Source organism: Phodopus roborovskii, unplaced genomic scaffold (assembly GCF_943737965.1).
Source record: "Phodopus roborovskii unplaced genomic scaffold, PHOROB, whole genome shotgun sequence".
Classification (NCBI taxonomy): domain Eukaryota; kingdom Metazoa; phylum Chordata; class Mammalia; order Rodentia; family Cricetidae; genus Phodopus; species Phodopus roborovskii.
The window spans coordinates 11,637,639-11,659,865 of record NW_026126413.1 but is presented as its reverse complement, the minus strand read 5'-3'; the positions used below and the strand labels follow the sequence as shown (position 1 = coordinate 11,659,865).

Here is a 22,227-nt window from a genome sequence, read left to right as displayed (position 1 = left end):
TTCAGCCTAATTGAGATTAGTTGCTGAACTAGGTTAGATTCAAGTCTTAGTTTTGCTTTACCCTCTCTCTTTCACTCAATGGACATTCAATGGATATTCTTTTCCCACCCTATGGATATCTGTTTCCCTCTTCCTTGCTCTTCAAGGGTAAAACCAAAGTAAGAGACATTTATTTCCTGTAGGAGTCTGTCTTAAATTTTTATTCTACAAACAATTCAGCACGTGATTTTCAAGCTCCACTTTGACTTACTTGCTTTCTAAATGAAAGTAATACATGGTGTGTATATACAAGGGGACTAAGTGAAGATTTAGATTTTGAACATTTTAACTCGGTGTCAAAATATTGCACTTTTATATTTTCAGACTACATACTAATTTTTCATATCTGTTAGGATTTTTACAGTGGTAAAGAATGACTTTACTTTTTTACCTCACACAGAGGTATCCAGTATATTATATATTATTTCCCGTGTGTGTGTGTGTGTGTGTGTGTGTGTGTGTGTGTGTGTTACAGATTGATATTTCTATTGGAAATGCCCTGAGCCTTGATTTGATACCAGAGAAGAGTCATGGGTGGTCTTGTTTTGTTACTCTTTGTTTAATGTCTTGAGGCAGACTGCTGAACTTGGTATCTCCCTCATGCTCCTCAGTACTGTGCTACCACTCTAGCTTGAGTGTAGTCTTGCATCTACTTGCTGAGTAATAGGCAAGTAACGTCCCTCTGAGTCAGTTTTCCTATTTCAGGTGGTTACTACCAACACCCTGTCATGAAGTTGTGAAGTTAAATTAGTTACCATGTAAGTGCTTAGAAGACTGCTTGTCTCCCAAAAATACATTAGCTGCCACTGTTATTCACATAATAATACCTTGGGGTTTTTATTGTTGTTTTAGATGGGCTGGCTTTGAACTCACTTTGTAGACCAGGCTCTCCCTCCACCTCCTGAGTGCTGGGAATAGAGACAAGCAGCACCATGCCCCACATATATAGAACAGTGTTTTACACCGTTTAAGTCCAGAACTTTTAGTGAAACATGGTTACCCTTCTCCTGACACTGGAGCTCTGCTTTAGATGAAGTTTGGGCAGTTAGGTATCCTCCTGCTACTACTATAGCCTGAGGAGTTTTCAAAATCCCCATAAAAATTAGCCTAACAGCATGGGAGTCTAGAGCATCTCCTGGGTAGGAGGATCTTTAAGTGATTTGCCTTTCACCCTGCTTCAGGCTGTGTCTACTTACTAGCCTTGGGATTTTTAAAGCCCCCCCTCACTCTCCGTCCTCCTCACTTTTGCTTTTGCTTTTGGTTGGTTTGATCTTAAGTGAAAAGTCAGTTCTTCAAGGAAGCCTTTCCCTACCTCCTAACTGAATTAGTATTCTGTTGTCTTAGTCCCTTACCCTTACCTTGCCATAACCTTTCTCCACTGAGGCATTGCTGCTGGCTGGGAATGATGTCATGATTGAGAGGTACTCTTCATTTACAGGGTTAGACAGAGTGGTGTTGGGTGTTCCCTGGGAAGACCTGCCCTAAGCCACCCTGTATGATTTTTGAATGATCCACTAGAATGTCTCATACAGGTGAAACAAAAATGTGTTTACAGTTTTCAGAGACAGTAGTCTTACTCTTATTTACATATATACTTTTGGCAAGGTTATTATGTATGTGTACACACACACACACAAACACACACACACACACTTTTCTAGGAACAAAACTGCAGGGTGATGATGCCTTGTTTCCTTTGGAACGCTACCGCAGCTTATTTACCTTTGGGGAAGTCTTGTCACTGATGGCAACATGTACCTCTTCACAGTGATGCAATGTGTAGGGGAAACTTAGGACAATTTGGCAAATAGTTGTTTGTATTTAATTGAAATGGGGAAGAACTTTGAAGCAAATAAGGGAAGCACTCCTCTCTTTCCTAGCAGAATCTCCAGTCCTTACCTAGCATGTGATAATTGCTCAACTTCATATTTATTCAGCTGAATGAATAGCAACACAGTAGTATTTAACAGATATTTGTTCAATCAGACTCTGTGCACCACATGTGTGCTTGGTGCCCTACAGAGGCCAGAAGAAGGCATTGGAACCTGTGGGATTAGGGTTACAGATGGTTGTGAGCTGCCATGGGGATGCTGGGATTCCCATCCTGGTCCTCTAGAAGAGTAGTCAGTCCCCTTAACCATGAGCCAACTAGCCCTGTTGGTTACTTATTCTTTTTTTTTTTTTTTTTTTTTTTTTTTTTTGGCTTTTTTCTTTTTAATGTGCGTTGTGCTTTGCTTTCATGTATCAGTGTACCACCACATATGACTGTTGCCTGTGAAGGCCAGATGTCAGATTTCCCCTGAACTGGAGTAACAGACAGTTGTGAGCTGAAACGTGGGTGCTGGGAATAGAATCTGGATCTTTTGGAAGAGTAGCTGGTGCTCTTAACCACTGAGCCATCTCTCCAGCCCCTTGGATAACTCATAACTACTTTTTTTTCCCAAGTCATTCATATTCTGTGCCAGGTATTTATAATTTAATTTGAAGCTGGTATATCCCCAATTTAATAGTTGGGAAACTGGGGCTGGAGAAATGGCTCAAAGTTTAAGAGCACTGGCTGCTCTTCCAGAGGTCCTGAGTTCAATTCCCAGCAACCACATGATGGCTCACAACCATCTGTAATGAGATCTGGTGCCCCTTCTGGAAGAAATACATGCAGACAGAACACTGTGCAATAAATAAATAGATAAATAGGTAAGATAAGATAATTGGGAAACTAAGGCTCAGAGAGATTGATTTACTTGCCTAGGTCTTCACAGCTTCTAAGATTTATAGCACTTTAGTCTTCATCTCTCAAAAATATGTTTTTGGTTTTTTTGAGGCAGAATTTCACTATGAAACCTTGGCTGGCCTGGAACTCATCTGCAAACCAGGCCGATCTTCAAACTCATAGATCTTCTTGCCTATAGCTGACTATCCCAGAACTGCCTTTTGGGTTTTTATTTACCATTATATGTTACTTTTTTTTTTTTTTTTTTGAGACATTTAGCTGTAACTCTTCAATTGTGGGGGAAAAAGTATGTCAACCAGTAATTGTTTAAATGTTTAAAGAAAATCTTCATTACTTTTGATACTTTCTTTAATTAACATAAATATTCTTTAAATAATAAATGGTTTCTACCTCATATAATGCTGGTATGCTTGGTTATCTTGTTATCTAATTGACTTTGAAATGATTCTGAGATAGGGTTTTTCCTAATTTGAATTGCTAGTAAACTGTGGTAAGCTCTAGAGTTGATAGTGGCAATGGTTGTACAATAATGAGAATGTACTTAATGCTACTGAAGTGTACACTAACAATGGTTGAAGTAGTAAATTTTATGTATCTGTAATTACATTTTTATGCTTTACTATGCTATGGCAGGTTCTAGGTAGCCTAGACTGACTTTGAACTCTTGATTCTCTTGACTAATCCTCCTGAATGCTGAGATTATAGGCACATGCCACCACACTTAGCTTTGCCACAGTTACTAAAAAGTGGTAACAGAAGTTCAAAGTGACTCAAATATTTTTGAGAGCCTTTTGTTAACAGATACCTTTAATAAGGTGTTGGACATCACTTACCAGCATGATCTGACCAAATTAGATATTCTTTTTTTGTTGTTTTTCTTTTGAGAGAGGGTTTCTCTATAGAGTGTTGACTCTATAGACCAGACTGACTTCTAACTCAGATGATCTGCCTGCCTCTGCCTCCTTAGTGCTGAGATTAAAGTCATGCGCTTCCAGACCCAGCTCAAATGAGATATTCTTAATACTCAACTGTTTGGGGGAAGAAAAACAAAACAAAACAAAACAAAAAAACAAAGAGCCAGGCATAATGGAGCACATCTTTGATCCCATCTCTCAGGCAGAGGCAGGCAGTCTTTGAGCCAGCCACCTGGTCTACATAGTGAGTTAATTCCAGGACAGCCAGGCTTACATAGTGAGACCCTGACTCTGAATGAATGAATGATAAATAAATAAATATCCTGTTGATTTGAATGCAGGTCTAGAGATGGAAGTGTGGTAATATTCTGATAATATATTAGGTCTTTTGGGAGCCACCTTTAGAATGGGTATGCTTTCCTGAGGATACAGAGACTGTTAGCCCCTGGCTTTAGTTTCTCATTCAAAGGGCCCTGAGGGAATAAGTAGTCCATTTCAGCAGGTGTTAACTGCATGCATTGGTCTGGAATGATGGTTGGTGCTCTATTATATATGAAAGGTTGTAGAGTTAGTATTGGTGTAGCATGGAATATTGCCTAACATTTCTCATTGTTGTGATACATTTTCTGAGAGAAATAATGTAAAGAAGCAAAGTTAATTTGATGGGGATAGCCTATTGCGGCAGAAAACCATTCATCATGGTGGGCAAGCATGGTGTCCTGTGACTCCATAGACGAGAAACAGGAAGCAGAGACCAGACAGAAGTCTAAAGGGCCATAAAACCTCAGCCCACCCCAGTGACCCATTTCCTTCAGGGAGGTGCCACCTCCTAAAGGTTTGTACCACATCCCTCAGTGGTATCGCCATCTAAAAACCAAGGGTTCAAACACATGGACCTGTGGGGGGACATTTCAGATTCCAGCCATAACGCTGTATGTAATTGAGATTATCCAATTAAAATCTTTGTCTCAGAGAGGTAAGCTTGCTGGTAGCATTGAATCAACTTCACTTGTATGGCCATGTTGTTTTCGTATGTCTTGCAGTTTAAAAAAAAAAAAAAAAGCTTTGGAAGTTAGAAGAGAATAATCTGATAGAAATTATACTAGGATTTATTGTGCTAACGAGCATAAGAGACCTCCATCTTGAACTGGGTGTGGGTCAAGTAGGTGAGTTCACTTGTAGAAGTCCATCTGGTTATGTGCTATATAATGTGTACAGTTTTGTGATTGTGTCAATTAAAATTTTTAAAAAATTACAGCACAGAATTATAATGGAACACGATATGTTTTAAATTTTTCTTAAACCACCTAATATGTAAAGTTGGGAAGAAATGAAAATCCCACTATTACATAGTGTAAAAAAAAAATACATTGTATGTAAATGTAAAACATTACAATATCAACAGATACTAGGAAAACTGGAATAAAACCCTTACTATAGCGGTGTTTGTTGTGTCCAGATGAAGGTTGTGGATTTGGTGTAGTTGCTGGGTGCTTTTGTTGTTGTTCCTTTGGAAGAACAATTGATTTTGTTTTCCCTGTTTCGGGAGCAATAGAAGATGTAAAGCAAAGTCATGCTACAGGTAAGAACCACAAAACAGTGAAGGAGAGGAGGGGGAAACTCATTTTTAAAAATGAAGGAGAAGGCAAGGTCAATGAGAGGATTGTAGCAATATCAGGAAAAAAATTAACCTGCTAGGAAAGGCTTTCACTAAGTTAAACCATTATGTTGTAGTAGTGTTGATTAAAAATCCTCTCCTTCACCAAGCTTCTCATAGATTTGCTTATTAAAAATAATTCACAGGTAACGCTTCAGTTTTATTGGTTTTGTTCAAGAATTGAATTTTAATGAAACTGTGTCATTGATATAGTAGCCTCAGTTTGCTGTAGCGGATGCAGCGCACACTTTAATTCCCAGTCTCAACCGATTAACCTTTGCAGTAATGTGCTCAGCGTCGTGTTCAGCTTTAGGGGGAGCAAAGAGTGCACCTCATTAGGTTTTAGACTCAAATCGGGGGTGACTGGTGAGAATACTTGAACAGAATTAAACACTACACCATTGTAAACTACAGGGTTTTTCTTGCTTCTCCGTCTTTCCACAGACCTTTGCGGAAGGCAGTTAGTTATTTGGTGATGGAATTTATTTCATTTACTGAGTCCCTAAGTTGAGGTTTATGAAAGGATGCATTTTTTCCACTGACGTTCTGCAAAGGTTGCATTTAATGTTTTTGAGGTGTGGTTATGATTGCAACGCGCCCTTTAATATTTTATTTGAACGACTAAGAGCTTTTTATATTAAGGTGAAGTGCAAGTGCTTTTATTTTTACTATTGAGCTGTCAGGAGAGTTACCGGCGTTTTCCCCATTCCGGTCGGTCGGTCGCTGTCGTTATTCCACCATGCTTATTTAAAAGAATGAGCCGAGCCCCATTTCCCCAGGGGCTTCGCCAGGGCTTGCTTTGAGGAGCCTTCTGTGTAGCTCGGCTGGCTCAATGAGTCGGCTGGTCTGAGAGCGCTCCGTGGCACTAGGACCCAGGGGGCTCCCGTGAGCGGATCTTGGGGCCAGATTGCAAATTCGCGGTGACTCAGTCTGGTCGGCTCCTGGCGCTCGAGGCGGCCGCGGCGGCACAGGCACAAGCGGACGTTGGCGCGGAGCTGTGGAGCGGTCCGGCCGGGCTTCGGGTCCGAGCCTCGGTTGGGGCTGGGGCTGGGCGGCGGCGGGCGGGTGCGCGGACGCGCGGCGGGCCTGTGCGCGGGACTAACATCTGCTCGTCTCTTCCTGTGTCTGGCTTTATGTGCAGCAAACCAAGATGGAGTATGAGTGGAAACCTGACGAGCAAGGGCTTCAGCAGATCCTGCAGCTGCTCAAGGAGTCCCAGTCTCCGGACACCACCATCCAGAGGACCGTGCAACAAGTATCCTTGCCGTGCGGGGCCTCGCGCCGCCGCCCGCCGCCCCTCCCGCCCGCCAGCCCGCGGCCCCCGCCCGGCCTCGCGCACGCGGCCGCAGCCCGCCAGGCCCGCCGTCGCCGCCGCGTGGGGCTCGGCCGCCGCTTCCGGGCCGCCGCCGGGGAGGCCACACGTGCCGGGCCGCCACGTCCCCGCCGCCGAGCGGGAGCGGCCGGGCCCACACAATGCCCGGCGGGGCGGGGGCGCCGGGCCTGCGCGGGGCTGAGCGGCGTGGCGCGGCGCGGCGCGGCCGGGGGTGGAGCTGGCGCGGGGTTTGAACTGTCTGGAGGGCCCGGGGCTTCCTCCAGCCGCGCCGGAAAGCCTGGCTGCTCGGTAGTGCTCCGGGTAACACCTGTTGCAGCCTCCCTGGAGCTCCAGTGAGGGCTGCGGGATAGCGCTTTGGCCCGCGGCTGGACTACAGTTACCCCAGGGGTTGCCGGGTGCCGAGTGCTGGTGTAGCGGTCCCGTTGCCACAGTTGGAGAGGGAGGGAGAGGCGGTGCATTTGCAGGATGCACGGGTGGAGGGCTCGTGCAGGCTCCAGAAGGAACGAACAGGCAGATCTCAACCAGTTAACCCCTGCTAAGTCCAAGCAAGTTAATTCTTTAAGAACTTAGGTCTGCTGTGTTCGCAGCATATTCTCCTGTTAGTGTTTTCAGTAAGCAGCAGAATCACCTAATAGGGGATTTAGTAAATAAGCCCCTGGCGTTTGTGCTCATTTCATTTTAAAACACCACAGAAGTGAAGTTACTAGAGGGCTTCAAGGAAATACTGCATTGCTGTAACCTCAGCCTTCCAATAGATGACTGAATGTGACACTGCCCGATTAAAAATGGATGGGATAGTGGCTTGGATCTCCTTGGATTGTTTAAAAAGCCATTTTGTTTGAATATCTTTGAGACTAGGGAAAATAATAGTTTGGGATATAGTGGAGCTTTTTTCTGAACCACGATGTAGATAAGTCTTAATTTGTGTTGTCATTAGAAGTTGAAAAATGTTGGTATTGTTTTACAAAATAATTAGTTTCTAAAATTTAGCCAAGTCCAGAATTGCATTGTAATTTCTGTAGCACTGAGTATTTTAATTTCTTGTTTTAAATACCCATTGTATACCAAGTGTGGTGCTTGGGCCAGCCCAGTAGTTAGTGTACAATTTATTCTGTGTATTGAGAGCATATTATGTTCTGTGGGTAAGAACAAATCAATCAAGCATGGCCCTGCCACCTCTAACCCCAGCACTTAGGAGGCTGAAAGGACTTCAGAGTCTAGTGGGGGCCTGTTCTTTTGTGTCTGCTTAGCATACAGCCGATTTATTCTGTGTAGGCTTGAACACTTTCTGGAAGACTTATACAGATGGACATATGTTTATATATTTGTATGTGCATGTTAAGTTGCATGGGAGTAAGCTTTATCAGAAAAATAATACATAAAATTTATTAACACGTTAATAACACATGTTTGGGCTTTTCTTGTTGGAGAGTAGTTAGATTTTTTTGAAGTTCTACTAAAGTACATTGCTAGAATTTACATCCTGACCCTAGGCATTTTGAGGTCATTTCTGATTTGTAAAAAGCTTATTTAGCTTATTTATTTAACAATTAATTTAGATTTCTTTAGTAAAATTCATTCTAATCTCTTTGTGCAGTAAAACGCTGTTGGCAAGCATACTACCCATTTGAGAATCAGGGCTTGAAAAATTTAGAGCATTATGTCACTGTTACCTGCCAGTTTGTGTCCTCATATCTTGGGATGAAAGAGAATTGATTTGACTGACATTGTATCTGGGAAAGAATTGGTGTAGAGACATGGGCAAAGATGGCATTTGGTCCCTTGTAAGTTCTAAGCAGATGAGTCAAAAAAAAAAAAAAAAAGTCATCTTGCTAATATTCTCAAAAGCTCTTGAGCTCAAAAACTTGTTCTTATTTCTTTAGGACGCTTTTTTTTTTTTTTTCCGTCTTTTTGCACTAAATACTAGGTTAGGATGTTTTAAAGTTGTCAGCTCTGCTTTTGAACATGCATTGCTTTAGTGAGTGTGTGCAGATGCGTACCTTCACTTGTGTCTTAGTGAATAGACTCGATGCTGGATGTTAGCCATGAGGAACTGAAAGGGATTTTTATTTTTTTGACAAGTATTAGTGTGTTGTAAATAACATCAAGTTCGATTCAGTGAGCAAATATTATTCTTAGAAAAAGTGGAAGCCTAGAAATACTGTAGAAAGGGTTCTTGATTGTTAGATTTAAAAATGTTTAATTTCTTTCTGAGGTTATACAGAGAAATTTCCTTAACTACTGTTTGTTCTAGAAACTGGAACAACTCAATCAATATCCAGATTTTAACAACTACTTGATTTTTGTTCTTACAAAATTGAAATCTGAAGGTAAGTAGAACTTGGGTAGATAATTAACTAAAAAATGTCTTTGCTCACTATAAGATTTTACATATTGTGAATTATTAATTTTAGAGGATTTCATTTTGTCATCTGATTGATAGATGTCAGATGTTCTGCCTAGAGTTATTGCCACTCTTAATATTTAGATGGGTAATAAGCATTCTCCTTCTGATTGGATGCTTATGTAACTCCATGATTTGCAGCTGGAAAATGTGCTGCACAGTCTGTCTTGGTTTTTGAAGAATGACTTTCTTAATAGTATGCAGGTTGGATGTAGGATTTAATAATTACCTGACTGTATGTGTATGTTCATTATAGAAAAAAACCTCAATAGCCATGTAGTCAAAATGAAAACTGTTGTCTCTGAACTTTATTTTGGCTTATGATTATATACTGTTTCAAAATTATTAACAAATTATGGAGCCATTAACTATATAATTTTCATTTTAAGTTATTCCTACAATACTTTAAAGCTAACTAGTCTTTTTTTAAATGACTGGTCTTTAATTATTCCTAATACATATCATATGTCCTTCTGGACTTTATTTTACAAATTATTTGTTAGCATCACTTCTTTGTCAGGCAATTTACAGGCTGTGAGAAATAAATACAAATAAAACAAATAATGATCATTGCCCTCACTGAGATCATATTATAGTGAGGTGTGTTCTTTATAACATTTGAACGTCACTTCCTGGAACACTGTAGACACTTAGTATTGACAGTTTTGTGGCCTCTAAATGAGAGCACTATCCCTTGTTTGGCGATGGGGTTTCAGAAGCCATAGTGAAAACACTGTGCTTGGAGTTGTAAAGGAAGCTGTTTGGACTCTGACACTGGGCATTTAACCTGTCCTGCTTATTTCAGCTAGACAACCAGATGCTATGAGATCTCAGCTCCAGCCTCTAGCATGTTACAGAAGTAAAGATTTGATCATTCAGCCACACTCTAGTGATTCTTTTGATTTCTCAGATGATTTCCTAGTTGCTTTTGTGGCTTTTGTAATTGAGGGACATATTAAAAATTTAAAACTAATCACTGATTACTATTCTGCTTTGGTAAATACTTAGGAATATACTGTTTTTATTAATATAGAGAAATTTTTCACATACCAGTTTGTGATCAATGATCATTTGGCTGGTGGTATAGTTCATTTGTAGAACAGCACACCACCACCAATACAGGGTTTCTCTGTGTAGCCCTGGCTGTTCTGGAACTCACTCTGTAGACCGGGCTGACCTCAAACTCAGAGATTCATCTGCCTCTGCCTCCTGAGTCCTAGGATTAAAAGTATATGCCACCACACGCACCTGGCTAACTTTTTTAAAGAACTAAAATATTTATAAATGACATACTGAACTTTAATTGTTTTATTTAAAAATTTTTGTGCTCTGTCCTTTTCTTACCCTAATTGCAAGTAAGTTGTTACAGTATTATATTTTTTATTTAAGAATTTCTTGGCATGTACAGATACTTTAAAAAATTCAAATATATATAATGAAGAATTTAAATTCTAGATAGCTAACCTCCCCCATCCCCCATGGACCTATTAAATTATAAACCTACAAGATAGTCTCGCTTTTGACCTAAAGTTTATTTTGTCTATTTCTTAGGCACTCTCCAAGGATATAGTGGTAGTTTTGTATTTGTGTAAAACTTTTATTTCTTCTTATGCCACGATAAATGTATCTTCCTTCAGCCCAGAAGAGTGCCGTACCGTGTGTGTGTGTGTGTGTGTGTGTGTGTGTGTGTGCGCGCGCGCGCACACACACAAGTATACCTCACGAATGTCGTGCTTGTGGAGACCAGAATCCTCTGAAACTGGAGTTAGAGGTGGTTGTGGACCCCTTGTGGGTGCTGGGAAACAAACCCAGGTCTTCTCACAAGAGCAGCAAGGGCCCCTGGCTTTTGTGGTCGCTCCAGCCCCACTATTTAATATCTTGTTATTGACTCGTTAAAGATTTTTTTTTAGTAGTTTTTTTTTTTTTTCAATTCTTTATTTTAGAGGCAGCTGGCCTTGAACTCAGAAGAGGTGCCTCTGCCTCCCACATGTTGGGATCACAGGCCTAAATTACCTGACTGAGTAAGCTCTTTAGGTTCAAGCTGGTCTGTGCCTTTACTTTTACAGATGAGCAAATCAAGGCCTGATGCTGTAAAATCTTATTTTAAAGGGTAGAAAGCAATTCATTGGTGGCTTTTTAAATGGAATTTGGAAATATACTTTAAATTGGTTTGCCTTGTGGTTTATTAAAAGTGTTCTTCTTGTGATATTTCTTATAAAAAGACAATGTATTTCCTATGAATGAATGCATGCCACTTAAAATATCTATTACTAAATTATTCAGCTGTGGTGTCTTAAGAAAGTTAGTATTTGTTCATTTATCTCATAGCAACTTAGGATCTAACTCTAGACAAAGACGGCCTTCCATGGAGTTTTAAACTTAGAATTTAATGTTTTATTTTAAGCCACTCACTGAAATGCATGCTAATTGGAAGTAGAAAGGTGTTTTCAGGTGTTGTCATAAGTGCTCTTAGTTCACATTGCCATGGTGACACGAATAGGGTATCTGTGCCAAGGAAATGTGCTTTATTCCTGAAGATTTTCCTAGTCAGAGTGTGGGTGGGCATACTAACTACATTTTGATACTTTGTCTGTGTGTGTTTGCTGTGTGTGGGGTGCCCTCAATAGGTCCCTGGAGGTGGAGTTACAAGTGATTAGGAGCCACCTAGTGTGGGTGCTGGGAACCACTTGGGTCTTCAGTCTTCTAGAACAGTGGCATCTAGCTGCAGGCCCTGGGGTCCTTGCAGCCTGTATGGAGGGAGGTGGTGGGGAGAGCTAGGTGCTTCCAGGTGATCCTTTGACTCTCCGTTTAGTGGTCCCACGTGACTTTGTTTGGAGATGGGGGTCTCTATTTAGCTCTGCTCTACTGTCTAGACCAAGCTGACCCGAGCCATCTGCCTCTGCCTCCTGAGTGCTAGGATAAAGGTGTGTGCCACTACACCAGATTGATAATTTTAGATTTTTATTTTTTATTCTTTTGGTTTTTTTGAGACAGGGTTTCTCTGTGTAGTACTGGCTGTCCTGGAACTTACTCTGTATTCCAGGCTGGCCTCAAACTCAGATCCTGCCTCTGTTAACCAGGTTCTGGGATTAAAGGTGTGTGCCACTACTGCCAGGCTCAGATAATTTTTTTATTTGAAATAATAACTCGATAAAGCCATTGATTTGAAATACTAACTTGGCCTGTGTTGAGTCTTTTTTGATTCAGGTTCCAGTTTCAGCTGTATATTGGATTATTACCTACCTAGAAAGTGTGCAAGGATTGAATGTAGTAATATTTGCAGCAGGCTTTTAGAAGATGTCGGCTAGTCTAATGTCATCTGTTGGCATGAGCGGTGAATTAAGCATCTTTCAGAAGAGAAGTATGAGCCTTGAACAGCTGAGCTGTGTCTCCTGCTCTACTGTGAACATCTTTGAAAGTCAGTTTATTTCTAATGCTTTGGGAGATTTTTGCTTCATTGTCTCCCCAAATAGAGAAGTAACAAGCATAGCCATCATGTTGCATGAAAGGGACCATATATATATATATATATATATATATATATATATATATATATATTAAACATTTGCTCCCCCAACTGGAAGAAGTTTGTGATTTTTCAGGAGCAGTTTTCTTTCAAGGAGACATCTGAAAATACTTTGGACTGCCATGGTCTGAAAAGGTGCCAATAATGCCACCAGCATCTTAAAATGGACTAAGCAGTGCTCTACTCCAAATAATTATTCTGGAAATGTCAGTAGTGCCAAAACCAGCTATAGCAAAAAAAAAAAAAAAAAAGTAATGTTGGAAATCAATCCGTGAATATAAATACTTTTAAAGTGATTGTTGTTGGTTCATTTTGCAGTAAAGATTCCTTTAGGACTCAGAACTGTTACTGCTTCTTACAGATGAGCCCACAAGATCATTGAGCGGTCTGATCTTGAAGAATAATGTGAAAGCTCATTTCCAGAACTTCCCAAACGGTGTGACTGACTTCATCAAAAGCGAATGTCTAAATAATATTGGTGACTCCTCACCTCTGATTAGAGCCACTGTTGGTAAGTTCTGTTACAGAAATTTTGTGTCCTTTTTCTAACTGGATTACTTTTAGAAATGGGATGCTATATTTTCAGGAATGTTTCTTTACCTGTTTTAAACCCTTGTCTATAGTGAGTGCTCACCGTTGCAGTAAAAGCTCTGCAACCCCGTAAAGCCGAGGCCACTGGATGTGGATAAATCAGTTGGTCAGAGTGGGACGTCAAGGACTAAATTAGGATCTCTGCCTTTTTTCCTGGGAGGTTGTGTTCACCGGGATTCCTTGCCTGCAATGCCTTGGGGCGTTTCTAGTGTTGCTCTTGCCGTACAGGAAGTCTTGTTTTAAAGCACCAGTCTTAAGTGTAGGATTCTATAGTTGTACTGTTTTCCCCTGCCACTAGCCTGCTTTGTGTCTGCTGCAGCAGCAGGGTTTGGCTTCTTTGCTTTTTAAGTCTTTCCAGTGTTCAGCTTGGTTTTCAGGGACTGAAGAACTGTTTGTGTAGTAGTAAAGTAAAATAACGGCAATAGCTGGCATGCGTCACTTTGGGAGCTCACTGCTGTGACTGGTCAGCACATGTCAGCATGTCACATGTCAACAGCTCTGCACAGGTACTTCCTAGGGAGCTACATGTACTTCACAGAACCTCCACTGTCTGAGTGCCATGGGTTTAAGCAGCTGTCTTTTACCAGGGCCTGGAACGATGTTAATTCAGCAGGTTGTTTAAATGACGTCTGTGAACTGGCTCAATGTCTCATTCGGTGTTCTTGTTCAGGGTGAGGATCCTTAGTTCCCTGCAGTTTGTCTTTCAGTTGAGAAGTACTGTTTGTGTCTTTGAGGTTCTGACTCCTCGGGCATTTCTGTACTAAAGAGTGCCATTATTCTGACTTCACATTTGAGGAGTATGGTACATTTGTAGTTTGGGGGGACAGACTCGGGCTCTGTAGGTTATTCTCATGCGTTCATGTATCCTTGCAGCATCACCAGCTCTCAGTAGTGATAAAAAGAATGGAGTATGCCAGTGATTTCTGTGGAAAGCCAAGGAAAGAAATCCACATACATGTAGTACAATGGGATTTTAGCAGAAAAAAGCAGTTTAGCTGAAAGGAAAGGAAAATTCAGTGTGAGATTGTTGTTGGCTTCCTAAGCTGTCAGGCTTGGAATTAGTTAAATATTATCAAAAAATTTTATTGATGTCTGTAATGCATATTTCTTGATGTCATTTCATAAAGTCTGTCCACTTCTTGGGTTTTAGGTCTAATTTTTATTATCTACTCTAATATTCTGATTGTGAGGCCGTTGAAGTTTTCCAGTGTAACCCAGTTTTTAACTTCAGATGTCAGTGCAGTATGTTTCCAAGGGATGTCTGGAATATGATATAGTAATTATGAGTTCAATGGTGGCTGTGAATAGAATGGCTAAAACACTGATTGGCATGTGTTAAAAGAATGGCAAAAAAAATGGTAGTGAGTATATTTAATTAGTTCATTGTATTTCTTGACTTTTACATACAGACTAAATATCCCTTGGGGTTTGGGGATGTTTACATATGTTTTGCCTGTTGGTCAACCCTTACCATAATTCACATTGCTATAAAATCTGACTGTTCTGAGAAAATCTCACTGTATCTCTTAACTGGCATGGAACTCATGATGAGATTTTCTTGTTTCTACCCCTGAGTGCTGAAATTGAAGACTTAGGCCATACCACACCTGGCTAATAATTTTTGATAATTTAAAAGTCTGAAATATTAGCTACATAATACTGTCAACTTGAAATAGTTAAGCAACGTGTCTGCTTTGTGTTGTTAAATAAAAATAAAAAGACAAGTGACTCTGCAAGACAGCAAAACAAAAGCTTAAAAATATGCAGAGATTTACACCTGCTCATGGTGCTGCGAATGGGAGAGAGTTAATGCTTTGCCCAGGCGAGACAGCTACCGCTTTCTGAAAGTTCAGGACACATGACAGAAGGAGCAGGTAGGAAGAATTAAGTAAGCACTGGAAGCTAGTGAGGAGGGCTTTGAAAGGCCGTCTTCTGGGTGTAGATGGCCACCGGATTCACCTGTCCTGGGACTGCACCAGACTGCCCTGTGAACAGTTTGTTTTGGGTGGAGGAGGGGTCCATGGGTCCACTATTGCTGGCTTCTGAAAGGTTGTGGGGGAGGTGTAGCCATTGTCCTCGTTCATGTACATGCTGGTGAACCCACCAAGCTCCAGTGCATGATTTCAAAGGATGGATCACTAACGAAGGCATCATATGGAAAGGGAATTTGTAGGAAGAAAGATCGTTGAGAAGAAAGGGTAAGAGTGACAATAACTAGGGTGTATGAAATTGTCAAAGAACAACTTTAATACAAAGAAAACCCCTTTCCCCTTTTCCTCCTGTTTTGTTGGAGAATGAAGATGGTAGACCAGTAGGAGTGACTTGCAGAGAGAACTTACTGGGTGGATCACAATATTGCAGTTACTTGATTGTAAACCATCACCTGGAATTTAAAGTACTTTATTGGGGTGGAAGTAGATCACATGAAGCATTGCCTGGAATTATGATTTCTTTTGATACAATATTCATATCATATTAAGAACTTAGTAAATATTTTTAATTAAGGATTTCTGATTATAAAAGTAAATTTGCAACTTTAGGTTTAAAATTTTTAGAATTTGATATGGAATCTTGCTTCCTATTCACTGTCCTGGACTATAGTTAGTTAGAGGCATGTGCCTTCTGCACTCAAGTATAATTTCTTCTTCCTCTTCCGTTTCTCTAAAGTATTTGTGAATCTTGTCAAGAAATTTTATTTGGAAGGTACATCATTTTAATGATTATGTGCTAATCCATTGGGTGAATGATTTGTTTACCTTATAATATAATTCATGGCTTGTTTGTAGTTTTATTATTCCAATGAGTATTGTTTATGTATGCTTATATACTTGTGGCAAAGTTTAAGATAAGTTCATATAAATTACATTATTGGGACCAAAGTATTTTTTTTAAAATTTTTTATTTATATTTTGAGTGTGCTACATGTATTCCTGCATTTCTGAAGAGGAGGTCATATCCTATTACAGATGGTTGTGAGCCATCTTGTGGATGCTGGGAATTGAACTCAGAACCTCCTGCTTCCATGCCTTGAGTTCTAAACACTAAAAATTGTCACTTTTCAAGTTTTCGCCTCTTCTTAGTATTGGGTATTAGGAGTTTTGTGTGTGTGTGTGTGTGTGTGTTTTTTTTTTGTTGTTGTTGTTTTGTTTTGTTTTGCTTTGCTTTTTCTGGAGAAGATAGGATTGTTGGACTACATAAATTTGAAATTTGTCAGTCTATCAACATTCTTTAATGTTTCCCTAACAAACATAATGCCATCTAAGTTGTAGGTTATGTCTATATTTTGTCCACTTGGCTTCTCTGAAGTTTTTTTGCACTTTGTCCTTGGTTGGTTGGTTGGTTGGTTGGTTGGTTGGTTGGTTGGTTGGTTGGTTGGTTTGGTTGGTTGGTTGGTTTTGGAGGGCACAGAGTTTTTCATTGTGGTCCTGGTAGACCTCTGTAGATCAGACTGGCCTCTAACTGGTAGATCCCCTGCCTCTGTGCCCCAAGTGCTGGGATTAAAGGTGTGCACAATAGAGCCTGGCTTGGCTTTGTGCTTTTGGGTCTTCCTGCATCCATCTCCACGTTGGGATTACAGTTTTAGTGACCACAGAGTCCCTGTGTCCTGTTACATTTTAACTTTAGGAAAGAATAATTGACATGAAGAACAAGATCTTGTTACATAATTGGTTCTTGCCTAAAAGCTAATACGAGTGATAACGTTAAGCACAACTCTGATTGCAATATGCTTCTCTTGGTATATTTTGAAGTGTATATTTGCATGTACTTCACAAAGTGCAGTGAGCTCCAAATGTATGTTGTCTTTCTAGGTATTTTAATTACAACCATAGCCTCCAAGGGAGAACTGCAGAATTGGCCTGATCTCTTACCAAAACTCTGTAGCCTGCTGGACTCTGAGGATTACAACACCTGTGAGGTAGCCTGTTCGCTTCTTACGCTTGTCTTTTCATAGCATGCATTAACCTTCAGGGAAGTACCTTTAAATAGACAACTTCAAAACACAGAAGCCTAAAGGTATCTTTGTAATTTTTATATTTGTTACTTTTATTGGTTTTCTGGAATTAATATAACAAAAATCTTCACTGTGTTTCCTATAAGGAAATATTTTGTCTGTCTAAAGTTATTTTTAAATGTTTCATGCATGTGATTCATAGCTGTTTTTATGTATAATCAATTAATTTTTTAATTTTATGGGTTGGCAGTGGTTTGCCTGCATGTGTGTATATGTTGTGCGTGTATGCCTGGTGCTCTCAAGGTCAGAAGTCACCAGATTCCCCTGAAACGAGTGACTGGTGTCTGAATTACTATGTGGGTGCTGAGAGCCAAGCCAGGGTCCCCTGCACAAGTGACAAGCATTCTTAATATTACTGGTGAGCCATTTCTCCAGCCCCCCATGAATGTCTTACATATTTAAAGGTAAACTGAAATTTTCCAAAATAGCTGACCATAAATTGCTTATAATTCCTCTAAATGATATACAATAAAAGACACGAGCATTTTCATATTTTTTTTGGTTGTGAGCCTAGCTTTTACCAGCTGAGCCATCGTTCCAGCCTGGCACAAAAATTTTAAATTATACATTAATTCTGACCTCTTGATTTTGTGTTTTAGTTTCCTGGGTTTTGGTGTGTGTGTGTGTGTGTGTGTGTGTGTGTGTGTGTGTGTGTGTGTGTGTGTGTGTGTGTGTGTGTGGTGTTGCTGCTGCTGCTATTTTAATTATTTATATATTGCTACTGGTAAAAATCTGTAAAACTATCACGTTGAAGAAATGAAGAAAATGTTTGGGTTTGTATTTTGAGACAGTCCTGTGGTGACCTTGATCTCTTCAACTCCTCATAGCTCCCAAAGGCTGGGATTGCAGACATAAGACACCATACATACCCTGTTGGAATTTCATTCCTATAGTTTCTTAGTGTTGATGAACATTGTAGTATTTGATTTTTCTAGCTAGCAGAATCAATCTTTCCTTCCTTCCTCCCTCCTTCCCTCCCACCTCCCCTCTCTTCCTTCCTCTTATGGGACAGAGTCTCACACTGTAACTCTGGGTGACCTAGAATGCCTAGAGATCCATCTCTCTTTGCAGTTGAGTAATAGGATGAAAGCTATGCTCCATGTGGGCAGAAACCTGTTTGTAGATGCTTCTACGGCATCACATGTTGGAGGTAGAAAAAAACAAGATGGCATCAGGTAGTTTTATGACTACCTGGCCTGTATCAAGTGGGAACGACCCCAGAGAGAAGAGAGACTTGGCAAACTAGTCTAAGTCACTCTTAAAGTATGTCTCAGGGTATGCTGCATCCCTGGGACACGCTGACAGAGGGTGAACTATACCTGTTGTAAAACTGTAAGGCACTGTGCAAAAGCAGGTAGGCTTTCTATATCTTTACACAATAATTCCTAAATGTTTGTTCTTAATGGTAATTTGGGGGGTGGGGTTTTTGGTTCTTTAAAGATTTATTCTTCTGCCTGGTGATGGTGGCACACACTTTAATCCCAACACTTGGGAAGCAGAAGCAGGTGGATTCTCAAGGACAGCCTGGGCTACACAGAGAAACCCACCGCCTCCAAATATATATATATATATTAATTATTACTTTGCTAGCCAGTTAGTTAAAATTTTCATTGCCACAACAGGAAACAAGTGTACATTTGATTTCAATCATTAGCTTTAAAAAATATTAGTTTGTAAAATTCTTGATATTCAAGTATAGCTATTGTAACATAGTTAAAACCTATACTGGCTAATACATGTTAAATCTAAGGTTGGCTTTATTTTTATATATATATATATATATATGTATGTATGTATATATATATACATACATATATATATATATAATTTTAAGTGTAAATTCCAAAATTTAAATTTTGAGGTATTATAAATTCTAAAAGAGACTTTTACAGTACTATCACCTTAAAAGACTGTCTTATGTCTTAGTGTTTCTATTTCTGTGAAAGACACCATGACCTCAGCAACTCTTATAAAGGAAAACATTTAATTGGGTTGGCTTACTTAGTTTCAGAGGTTTGGTCTATTGTCATGGCAGGACATGGCAGCACACAGGCAGATGTGGTGCTAGAGCTGAGAACCCTACATCTTGCAGGCCAACAGGAAGTCGACTGAGACACTGAGCATAGGAAATCTCAAAGTGCGCCCCCATGGAGTCACACTTCTTCCAGCAAGGCCAAACCCACTCCAACAAAGCCACACCTCATAATAGTGTCACTCCCTATGAGAATATAGGGGCCAGTAATATTTGAACTGCCACAAAGACTGCACCCTTTCTACTCCCCCCCCCCCAACCTTGAGACAGGGTTTCTTTGTATTGCTTTGGAGCCTGTCCTGTAGACCAGGCTGGCCTCAAACTCACAGAGATCTGTCTGCCTCTGCCTCCCGAGTGCTGGGATTAAAGGCGTGCACCACCAACACCCATCCCAAAGATTGTACCTTTTGTTAGCACTGTTATAAACTAAGTATACTGCAGCTGTGTATCAAGTTGTTGGTGATGGAAGCAGAAGGAGTAATTTACCTACTTAGTATGTTGTAGTATGTGCAAGAATTAACCTCTTGGTAAGAAAAATAATTGGGAGAAATAGTTGTCAAGATAAATCCCCTTGTCAGTTTCCCAATATATGGCTTGTTTTAAAAGTTACCATTAAGATATACCTTAAAATTAATGCATGTTACAGTGGTTAAATACATTCCTGTGGTGATTTTTTTTTTTTTTAGCATTTAATAAGAAAATTTTAATATGGACTTAAAATTGTTAAGAATATTTCAGTGGGATTAGACATTTTTTATTACATTCCAACTAACCAAAATATTTTCCAGTTTTAACTTACTTAATGCTAAAATTTATTTTGATACTCTGAATTAATTTGTTTTTAAGTTTTATAAAGCATGTGGGCCGAAAAAATAAATTCGTCTAAATTAGTATTCTATACATCTTGGGATCTTGCTTTGTTGAGATGGGGTCTTGCTGTATTGTCTAGACTGGTTTCAAACCAGTGAGTGATGTTCATACACATCTCAGCCTCCCAGGTGCTAGGGTTACAGATAATGTCCTACTGCACCTTCTCCATTTGTAGTAGTTTTCAGTGAACTCTGATGTTATAAATCTGTCTTTTACAGGGAGCATTTGGTGCCCTTCAGAAGATATGTGAAGATTCTGCCGAGATTTTGGATAGCGATGTTTTAGATCGCCCTCTCAACATCATGATTCCCAAATTTTTACAGTTTTTCAAGCACAGTAGTCCCAAAATAAGGTGTGTATGCAGCATTGTTGGTTTATAAGCCTGATAGACCATTACATTCTTTAAGAACAGAATTGTTTTTAAGTTAGCTGCCTTGTTACCTCCATATATATCTCCGTGTGTGTGTGTGTGTGTGTGTGTGTGTGTGTGTGTGTGTGTGTGTGTGTGTGTGTGTGTGTAATTAAAATTCTTCCAGTGCGATATGGAATACATGTGTCCATTGAGGCGAACAAGATTAGCTGATGTTTGAACTTTTAAACAAGATGTCCTCATTCTTGTCTGCTCCTCTTTAGGTCTAGGTCTACCTGTGATAGGTAAACTGACTGGATTGTAATGAAAACATGTTTTCATTGAGTTAACTGTTGTTACTTTAAAGGTTTTACATCTAATTGGGCGGGGGTGGGGAGTCATTTAAACAAGCACCACCCTTTTTGTAAGCCCTGAAATGACGTAGTAGACCTACATGGGAGCCCCCAAGTTAGACTGGGCTAGTGGTCTTTCTTCACCTTAAACAGCGCAGTTCCTACGCGATGCTGCCCTGCAGTGTTCAACTCTAATACTATGGGAAGCTGACTTGGCCTCATGAAGCTGATTGCCTTCAGTTCCCTAGCAAACTAATGGAAGTATGTGACGTCTCCTATACTTCCCTGAGCTGTTAGATTTGTTGGCTTTTATGTTTGTGTGTGATTGGTTGATTTTCTTAACTTGTTATTTTGGAACATATCGTTGTTTCTGTTAATTGTCAATTCCTTCTGATTATTTTTTTTATTTTGTTGCTGCCAATGCTTCATGTGTTTCCATAGAATAAACAGGTGTATATAAGTAGAAATCGTTGCCTAGAAATAATCACTCTCAGGTAAATGGACTTCATGGCAGACCATATATAGTTATTCATTGGGCCTCGGTTTTCTATCCCATGGGCTTGTTTCAACTGTATGACCAGAGACCTAACATGAATTTATGTCTTGATTTTACAAGTACAGCTCAGTTTCCATTTGGGCACTTTTCATCTTACACTGTATTGGTTTATGTTGTGCTTGGTGGAAATGTTTCAATGGATATTGGTCAGTAGTGTCATATGAAGTGTCCCCTTTAGAAGTAAGATACTGTCCTCATTCTTGTTTACTAGGTAGGGTTTATCCTCCATGGACTCTTCTCTGTCAACATTGTCGCCAAGTGATAGAGTGCTTATTTATAGCCTTCACTTCTAGAAATCTGTTTATATTTGTCTGTGCAGCTTTGATTGGCCTGGAGCTCCTTGTGTAGACCAGGCTGGCTAGAACTCAAAGAGATCCACCTGCCTCTGTCTCCTGAGTGGGAGTAAAGGTGTGTGCCTCCACACCTGCCCGTTTTTAATCAAGAATCTTTAATATCTACGAGTGTAGGCTTGTGCATGCACTTGCTGTAGTTGGTTCCCTTTCTACCTTGTGGCTCCTGAGGATTAAACTCAGATTGCCAGGCTTAGCAGTAGGCTCTTCTACCCCCTGACTCTCACAGAGAAGAACAACAGAACAATCCATAAAAGGTTTGATTTTTGTCCATGGTCATTTGATTAAGCTTTTAGGTAGAATTCAGCAACAGCGAAATGTTCCTTTAGTGAATCTCTGTTATTAGCCACTTCAAATAGTTTTATATGCAGTTTGCTTTTTTATGTTTTGGATGGGGGTAAATGGACTTACATATTTTAGTTGTTTTTAAAACCATCTTTATAGTTTTTTTTTTGTGTGTGTGTGTGTTATCTTTATGTAACATACTCACTTATGACATCTTATGTAGTT

At 39.9% G+C, this 22,227-nt stretch overlaps 1 protein-coding gene across 5 annotated transcripts in view; it reads left to right on the top strand.

Moving 5' to 3' along the window:
* The window catches only part of Tnpo1 (transportin 1), an 89,677-nt gene that overhangs the window by 28,855 nt on the left and 38,595 nt on the right, over positions 1-22,227 (top strand). For 3 of the 5 annotated variants that reach the window (XM_051183041.1, XM_051183045.1, XM_051183044.1), the window contains exons 2-6: positions 6,483-6,596; positions 8,929-9,004; positions 12,966-13,115; positions 17,005-17,111; positions 20,328-20,461. In XM_051183041.1, the coding sequence (XP_051038998.1) occupies positions 6,483-6,596; positions 8,929-9,004; positions 12,966-13,115; positions 17,005-17,111; positions 20,328-20,461 (581 nt within the window). Of the gene's footprint in view, positions 1-6,231; positions 6,364-6,482; positions 6,597-8,928; positions 9,005-12,965; positions 13,116-17,004; positions 17,112-20,327; positions 20,462-22,227 lie in introns of those variants that run through there. The other 2 variants (XM_051183042.1, XM_051183043.1) reach the window with 2 other exon arrangements.